Source organism: Pseudoliparis swirei, unplaced genomic scaffold (genome assembly GCF_029220125.1).
Source record: "Pseudoliparis swirei isolate HS2019 ecotype Mariana Trench unplaced genomic scaffold, NWPU_hadal_v1 hadal_30, whole genome shotgun sequence".
Taxonomy (NCBI): domain Eukaryota; kingdom Metazoa; phylum Chordata; class Actinopteri; order Perciformes; family Liparidae; genus Pseudoliparis; species Pseudoliparis swirei.
The window spans coordinates 22,030-30,929 of record NW_026613266.1 but is presented as its reverse complement, the minus strand read 5'-3'; the positions used below and the strand labels follow the sequence as shown (position 1 = coordinate 30,929).

Below are 8,900 nucleotides of genomic sequence, written 5' to 3'. Positions count from 1 at the left end.
AATCTGTTCACGGCACCCGCGAAATTAAGCCGGGAGTGACGTATGCAAATCTGCTTGCGATACCCTAACCCTTAAACTGACCAAATGAAGCACTTCTTGCCCTCTTGTTGCCTTGTTTACCTTTCTCCACCCCATGTGGAAACTGCGATACCTCCACAATCGCGGCAGGAGCCTCCGCCTTCTGGCTGAAGTCGAGATGGTATATGTAAGTTTAATTGTGATTTTGCCTTACCTTCACAGCATAGCTTCATGTAGTAGTTGCAATTAAATTCTCCTCGCTAGGTATGCTAAATTCTCAATTATCTTTGTCAGAAGTAGCCTTCTTCTTTGCAATCCACATACACACCATATGGAAATAAAACATGACAAATCTGTACATGTTTGTCCCTAGATTCCAATTAGTTTTAAGAATTATCCACTGAAATGATAGGCATCATCTGCTTGAATTCACACAGTAAAAGGCCTACTTTGACTGACTGTACTTTTATACACATCTCTGTTGTAGTGAAGTTCACCCTGATACAGGAATCAATGAGCAATTGAACACAGGCATATTAATTTGTTGTTACAAACATGCATCAATTCTAATATAAATCAGAAAACGCAATAAAAGACTACAAAACCTCAATGACAACATTTTATTGATAAAATGACTTACATATTAATATAATCTTCCCTTCCCCTCCCCACACTCTACAGCAGCCACCCAGTCCCAGGCGGCGCTGCCGTATCAATGCTGCAATGCCACTGCTGGCGTTGTGTTGTGATGGCCACAGTGACATGAGGGTGGACTTCAGGCTCACCGAGTCATTCAACGCCCTCATGGCTGTGCTGGGCACTGACTGACCACGGTTGGGGCCCCGAGATCTCCCGTCTAGTTTTTATTTGTTGGCTTGCCAGCGCCACCTCCTATCGGGTGGTGGCCAGGGCCTTCGACAGGCCCCGGGCTCAGTGCATGATGCCAGGGTCCTGAATAACAGCCCCATCTTCTATGAGCAGTCATCCTCCACCAGGATACTGTATCCTTGGGGATGGTGGCTCCCCTGCCTGTCCCAACCCATCTGCCTCATGACCCCCTTCAGGCAGCCTGTCCACCTCCAAGCTACAACTGCTGCCTGTCAAAGGTGTGTTGTGGAGAGGTCCTTCGGGATACTGAAGACGCGATGGCGGTCCATCTTCTTAAAGGCCCTGGAGGTGGATGTGAGGTGCCAGAGGTCATTGGAGCCAGATGTCGGGAGGGCAGCAGAGGACCAGCAGCACCTCCAGGAAACGTCTCTGGGGCAGGAAACAGAAAGAGGATAGCCATTCAGTGCTCTGTCCCAGACCACCATTACATTTAAATTAATACATACACAACATTAAAAAAACAACACACAACGATGATTGAAAGCTACAATTATTTCTAGAAGGACAAGCTTAGATAGCTATCGTAACGGTATTAATTATCGGGCGGCGTGTGTGCAAACGCTCGCGGTGTCATGTTAACTCGTTATTAAACTGAGCATATCCATTGTTAATCCATTATTAAAATTGCTATTTCGATTGGTTAACAGAACAGCCGTTGTTTAACACTGTCCGATGACTGACAGCTATCTGTCGTCGGACTTGCCGCTGGAGAAGCGCCTGGAGCCGACCTGCCCCCGCTCGTCAAGCGGAAAGTGTCCGATAAAAGTGCACCTTCGTCGGACTGGCCGGGTGGTGGATTAGCCAGCTAGCTTATCATAACTGCCATGCAGATCCAATGGCATCTCATGCTACCTAGGTATGCTCACTAATCTGAGAATGGCATGTTAGTAGTACATTGTAATACCAGTACAATGTGTAATAACCGCTGATACTTACATTTACGGTCTGTAGCTTCGTGGTCTACCGCTTGTGCTGTCCGCCATTGTTTTAGAAATAAAATGAAGAGCTGGCGAAAGGGCTCCTCCTCTTCCGGTACGTCGCCAAGATGGCGGCCGCTTAGGGCGAGTAGTGTCCATCGTTTTACATGTTCTGCCCGTTTGCAGAGCGCCATCCGGGTACTTTCAGTGCTCTGAATTCTGCTGGATTTGTCAGTGGCGCACTTCGAACACTGAAAGTCAGCTCCAAGTGCTCAAGTGTGCGGTAGTAGACACAGCCTCTGTCTCTAGTGTCGCGTTAACACGACTCCGAGCTCCGTCTCGCGCACTGCAGAGCTCCGGTGCCGCGCCTGACGAAAAAAAGTCATTTGCGCCCCCCCCCCCATCATGAAGGAGTTATGCTTAGGACACCCACATGGTTAGCAGCGGTACTGGACATGGACTTTAAAAGCAGTGTATATTGTTTGGCACGGGCATATTTTGAGTTCTGATATTGGGCTGGTTTTTGGGCTGGTTTTGTCACAGACCTGGCAACCCTGGCCGTGTGTGACTAGTGAGCAGTGTTGCCAGGTCCGCGGTTTTCCCGCGGAATTGGGCTACTTTTGAAGTGTTGCCGCGGGTTGAATTTCTTGTCCGCTGGTTCGGGTAGACCTATTTTGCATGCAAATTACATGAATATCTTTAAATAAAAATCCATATTTTAAATGAAATAATTTATTTCTACCCAAATCCTACCAAACTGACTCCAGATCAGCACGTACACACATGGACATGGGACACGCCCACATACACACACGCACCTAAAGCTCTCGCCGCGCTCAGTCTCCTGCGACCCGCTCGATCCCAACTCTGGTCTGGTAGTTAGTGTAGCTACACTGGAGAAACATGCCACCCGGTAAGTGGGCTAAATACGGGAAGAAATATACGAAAGAATGGGAAAGTGAAAACGGAATTAAAGAATGGATAGAACGTGTGGCTGGGGATGATACCAAAGCTTTTTGTCGGTACTGCAAAACCGAGATTCGTGCGCACCACAGTGATCTCCAAAACCACAGCAAAACGGGGAAACACATTCGAAATGCTGCTCCGTTCTCCAGTTGTCGAGTGCGTACATTGTTTGAACTATAAGTATATGATAACAAATATAGTGAAGCAACATAAGGTGTTTCAGTTGAAATAAGGTATTGCATTAACTACAGTAAATGCATATGAAGTAAAAACAGTACATTCATGTTGTCCAGGCAGGGAGGAAGAGAGAAAAGGGAAGAGAAAGCCTCAAGACAAAGCAACAGGTTAGTTTGTCCGTCAGTGAATTGGTCTACACCTTCACAGAGCTATGTTTTATTTATGATAATATACTGTATCTAATTACACAAGGCCATTTTAGGACCTAGGTGAAATAACTGTTGAGGGGAAACTGCTTTTAATGCTGGCATACTAACCATTTGTTGTTACTTTGTAGATATTACAATACATTTGGAAATGATAGCAATGTTGTTGGACTTTAAAAGCAGTGTATATGGTTTGGCACAGGCATATTTTGAGTTCTGATATTGGGCTTGTTTTTTGGGCTTGTTTTATTGGCCATTGGGCTGGTTTGGGCTGGTTTTGATTGGCCATTGGGCTGGTTTTGTCACACAGACCTGGCAACCCTGCTAGTGAGCCCGTGTCGAGCACACCAGCGTCAGGCTGGACGCGACGGGGAGGCCGTCACCGGTCCCCCTGAACACGGGGAGACCGATTATGACGAGCAGCCTGAACTCAGATTAGTACCGTAACGTTGACTGCAAGTCTTGCATTCATAAAAGTAGCCCAAGAAATAATAAATTATCCATTATAACCATGTTTAAGCTAGCTCGTAGCTAGCGCTAGCTACGAGCGTGACAGTCTGCTAGCAGGTGTGTTGGTGTCCAGCGGTCCCGGCTGTATACCCGGTGTTACCGGGAATATAATGACGGAGGAATAAAGACCGTGGGGCGTCACTTTGTTTCAGTGGAACTCTCGCTGTCAGAAGCAAAACTGTATGTGTCACGTGTCATCTTCAGTCCCTGTGATTGGTTGTTCTCTTTGCCCATCAACACAGTGACAGGTTAACCCTATAAGGTCTGCACATGACAACACATATCACCTCATATAATGGAGAACATTGTGTATGTTAACGGTCTGATATCCGTTGTTGTCGTGCTCCATGATAACGGCTTCTACAGGGAATATGGCCGAAGAGGTTTTTAATGTCCTCAATGTGCGTTTAAAAAAAAAAAATTATCGGTTCAGGCACCATTTAGGCATCGGTATCGTTTTAAAAGTACCGGTTTAGCACCGGTATCGGAAAAAACCCAAACGATACCCATCCCTACTCATCAGGAGTCTAATTCACACCAAACACGAGCGCCGAGCCTCTGGGACCGCTGACCCGGCGCCATCGAGGCGGTTCTGACCCGGTCACGCTGCACGGGTCAGAACCGCCTCGATGGCACCGGGTCAGCGCCGTTAAAACTACATCTCTCTTTTAAAGTGAAACGTGCAGATTCTCAATCTGCAACCAAACCGTTCCAAACAACTCGATGCTCCGGATCAACAGCGGCCGCACAATAAATAACAACAAATAACATAATATTTAAATTGATTCACCCAAAACGGGGAGACATCATGTCAGGTGGGATGCTGTACAATAACCTGAACACACATCCCATAAACATGTCTCCACAAGCAGAGGGGAGGAGGAGGATGGGGGAGAGGAGGAGAGGACGTGGGGAGAGGAGGAGGAGAGGACGTGGGGAGAGGAGGAGAGGAGGATGTGGGGAGAGGAGGAGGAGAGGACGTGGGGAGAGGAAGAGAGGAGGAGGAGAATGTGGGGAGAGGAAGAGAGGAGGAGGAGGATGGGGGAGAGGAGGAGAGGACGTGGGGAGAGGAGGAGGAGAGGACGTGGGGAGAGGAAGAGAGGAGGAGGAGAGGAGGAGGATGTGGGGAGAGGAGGAGGATGAGAGGATGTGGGGAGAGGAGGAGGAGAGGACATGGGGAGAGGAAGAGAGGAGGAGGAGAGGAGGAGAATGTGGGGAGAGGAGGAGGAGGAGAGGATGTGGGGAGAGGAGGAGGAGAGGACGTGGGGAGAGGAAGAGAGGAGAGGACGTGGGGAGAGGAGGAGGAGGAGAGGACGTGGGGAGAGGAAGAGAGGAGGAGGAGGAGAGGACGTGGGGAGAGGAGGAGGAGAGGACGTGGGGAGAGGAGGAGGAGAGGATGTGGGGAGAGGAAGAGAGGAGGAGGAGGAGAGGACGTGGGGAGAGGAGGAGGAGAGGACGTGGGGAGAGGAGGAGAGGAGGAGGAGAGGAGGAGGATGTGGGTGGAGGAGGAGGAGAGGACGTGGGGAGAGGAAGAGAGGAGGAGGAGAGGAGGAGGATGTGGGGAGAGGAGGAGGAGAGGACGTGGGGAGAGGAAGAGAGGAGGAGGAGAGGAGGAGGATGTGGGGAGAGGAGGAGGAGAGGACGTGGGGAGAGGAAGAGAGGAGGAGGAGAGGAGAGGAGGAGAGGACGTGGGGAGAGGAGGAGGAGAGGATGTGGGGAGAGGAAGAGAGGAGGAGGAGAGGAGGAGGATGAGAGGATGTGGGGAGAGGAGGAGGAGAGGACATGGGGAGAGGAAGAGAGGAGGAGGAGGAGGATGTGGGGAGAGGAGGAGGAGGAGAGGACGTGGGGAGAGGAGGACTCTTTGAAGTGGGAGCAGACGTCAGAGTCAGAGTGCACTTGAGAAAGAGGAGCAACGTGAGTTTGACCTCCCGACCTCCTCCTCCTCCTCCTCACCTCCTCCCGACCTCCTCCTCACCTCCTCCTCCTCCCGACCTCCTCCTCCTCCTCCTCACCTCCTCCTGACCTCCTCCTCCTCCTCCCGACCTCCTCCTCCTCACCTCCTCCTCCTCCCGACCTCCTCACCTCCTCCTCCTTCTCCTCACCTCCTGACACCAGGAGAGATGAACATGTTAAACTGAGCTGATCGTACAAAAACACGTCAAACTATTCTAAATGAACGTCTCTAAAGAGTCTTAAACTCTTTCATATTGAACACGGAGATAAATAAGAAGCAGACATGAAGAGGAGGGACAGAACTTTAACCGGACCGGAGGCCGCCGGCGGCGACCCGGAGGCCGCCGGCGGGCCGGTCCTCAGGGGATGCCGTCCTTCCTCTGGCAGCACTGCGATGGCGGCACGCTCCAGTCGTACACGTAGGACAGCCGCAGCCGCAGCTCCTCTCGGCACAGCCGGCCGTGGCGCCGCAGCGTCTGCTGCTTCTCCAGCATGTCCTCCAGGCTCTGCTTGTGCGTCACCAGGTATTTGTTGCTGCAGCCGCGGGACTTGTACTCCGTGTCGAAGCGCGGGTCGTGCGTCCGCCGCACGTCCACCGGCGCCAGCCAGGCGCCCAGCGACACGTCCTCGCTCTGCCACGTCTTGAAGTAGGCGGCGTTCAGGCGCACGTAGCGCACCAGGTCGGCCGACAGCACGTAGCCGCCGCCCAGGGCGTAGGGCAGGTAGTAGTCGCACAGCTCCCAGGAGCTCTCGCGCCACTTGCCGGCCGTCTTCACGCGGCCGCGCCCCGAGAAGAAGCCCCAGTACAGCCGGGCCGGGCCCCTCCCCCGCAGCTCCTCCTTCAGGAGGTCCAGGCGGGCGAACGTGTCGTCGTCCGCCTTCAGGACGAACTGGAAGTCCACGCTGCGGTCCAGCCAGGAGTACATGTGCAGCAGCTTGAGGGTCAGGTTCTCGTAGGAGTCCCGCAGCTCGGGCAGGAGGAGCAGGTCCCGGTGCCGGCCCTGCTCCGTGTCCAGGTTCTGCCGGTCCTCGGCGGACAGCCCCTGGGTCCCCACCACGAACAGGGCCAGCACGTCGGCGTCCCGCTGGGCCAGCCAGGTGCTGCGGATGATGCTCCTGCGCTCCGTGTACTTGGGCCCGGTGGTGATGAGGACCACCAGGAAGGCCGCCAAGGCCTTGGCCGGGGTCGGGGGGTCCTGCTGCTCCGGGCGGGGCGCGAGGCCCGGGGCGGCCCGCTGGCCTTGCTTCTGGGTTTCCGAGGTGCATTTAGCCAAGAACACCAGAACCACGGCGAAGCTGCTCACGGTGCCGATGGCCAGGGCCGTCTTGTGGCGGCACACCGACCGGTGCAGGTTCATGGTGCGAGTCGGGCTGAGGAACACCGGAGAAAGGGACGTTATCGTGACGTCATGGACGCGGGAGCTCCCGCTCTCAGAACACGAGCTGCTCCTGCACCGGGACCGGAGGAGCGCGGCGGGGCTCCATGTCTGCAGACGTCAACAAACCAGCACCGGACAAAGATGGCGAGCTGGCTGAAGCGACGTCACGCGCCGCAGCGGAGGGGTGAGCGCGTTACCTGAGCACGTGCGCGGTTCCGGTCCCGGGGCGGTGGCGCGTGGCAGCACGTGAGGTGGAGGGGTCACGCAGGTTAGCTTGCGCAGCCAGGTGTCCCTGCGGTCATCCTCCAGCCGCTCGTGGAAACCCAGTTCTGAGCGGAAAGGGCGAAGCGGAACCGGAAGTGAATTAAAATAAATAAACACGACGACTTGTATGTTGCTCTCTCTATATTGCTGAATGATACTTATTATTATTAGACCATATAACCTACACAAGAGGACATGTACTAATATGGCCAATAACTGTTATGACATCACAATTAGATATTTAAAAAACGGTATTACACTTATCGTTATATAGAAAAGATCGAGCATAATCGAGCTGTGAAAATAGTTTATTATTTAAATATGAGATGAGTATTTATATATATATATAATATATAATATTTATTAATGAAGGATAATGAAAACGAAGGGTTTGCAGTTTGTGGACAGCTGCTGATTGGCGCATGCGCGTTATCTCCAGTGTCTTGCGTTGGAGAGACCGGAAGTTTCATTACTTTCCTTCAAAATAAAAAAAGCCTTTGTGACATGAAACATCAATATATATATATATATATATATGCAGGCACGTGCACAGGTAGAGCCCTAGTGGTGCTCAAGCTCCTCCCCTTTTGCCCTGGATGAGTAAAGGGCCCTTTCTGCTGGAGACACATTTTTTTCATTCTTCAGTATTTAAGAATAAAAGTTTCTCTCTCTGTCGTCAAGTCCCCCCAAATGTGTTTTAATATCCGACGGGGCATTTATCTGAGTTCTTGTGAGAATTTCGCCCTGACATGCTCCGCGGCAACTGAAAAAAGAATCCCAAGGCCTCTCTTGTTCAGAGGGCCGGGCCCAGTGTGGAGGCGGCCGTATCCGGCGCGCGGGCCTTAGTTTGAGGACCACTGCTCTTGGCTGTTGATGTCTATCAATATCGCTCATTTTGAAAATGAGGTCAGAGGGCGATACGGATCCGTATCAGACCAGCGAGGAGAGCGATAGTGGCTGGCATGACGCCCATTAGCCAATCAGAACGCTTGTACTGTTGTTGCTATATAATAATTCATCTTTATTCATAAAGAACATGTAAGCTAGCGGTCTGATGCTGCCAGAGGAAACGCAGGTGGAGGATGTATTGCATCATCAGTGTCTTGATGCTGACGCTTCAACTCTGGCAGAATTTATTTTTGCCATTGGGAGCCCTTTTTTTGGGTTTGAGCACCTGCCCCCCAAAATGTCTGTGCACGTGCCTGTATATATATAACCACACACATATACACAATGTATATAGTTAACCCTTTAAGAATTACAAAATAACTGAAACTTGTACATGTTTGGCAAACAATTACATTGAATGATGAGCCTATGTAGCATATATATATATATGTGTATATATGAATATATATATATATTGTATCTCCCCTGCATTTCATATCCACTCTTTATACTGTATATATAGTTCTACTACTCGTACTGTTATTTTATTTGTTTATGGTTTACCTGTTATTCATAGTGTTATTTATCTAGCACACTGCACTTCGCTTTCACTGCTTCTTTGTACTTTTGGTTAGATGTTACAGCTGCATGTTTGTGTTTAGTACTCGTACTCCGCACTGACAATAAAGTTGAATCTGAATGGTGGTTTTATTTTGAAAAACTCAAACGGGAAG

The 8,900-nt window shown here is 51.0% G+C and overlaps 1 protein-coding gene across 1 annotated transcript; it reads right to left on the bottom strand.

The window, feature by feature from the left end:
- Window positions 1–624: 624 nt before the first annotated feature.
- Window positions 625–8,715, bottom strand: b3galt6 (UDP-Gal:betaGal beta 1,3-galactosyltransferase polypeptide 6). The gene is made up of 3 exons (XM_056410926.1): window positions 7,212–8,715; window positions 1,843–7,006; window positions 625–1,275 (listed from the first exon to the last, which is right to left on the bottom strand). The coding sequence occupies exon 2, from the start codon at window positions 6,991–6,993 to the stop codon at window positions 5,995–5,997; it is 999 nt and encodes a 332-aa protein (XP_056266901.1). The 5' UTR covers window positions 6,994–7,006; window positions 7,212–8,715; the 3' UTR covers window positions 625–1,275; window positions 1,843–5,994.
- Between the last annotated feature and the right edge of the window lie 185 nt (window positions 8,716–8,900).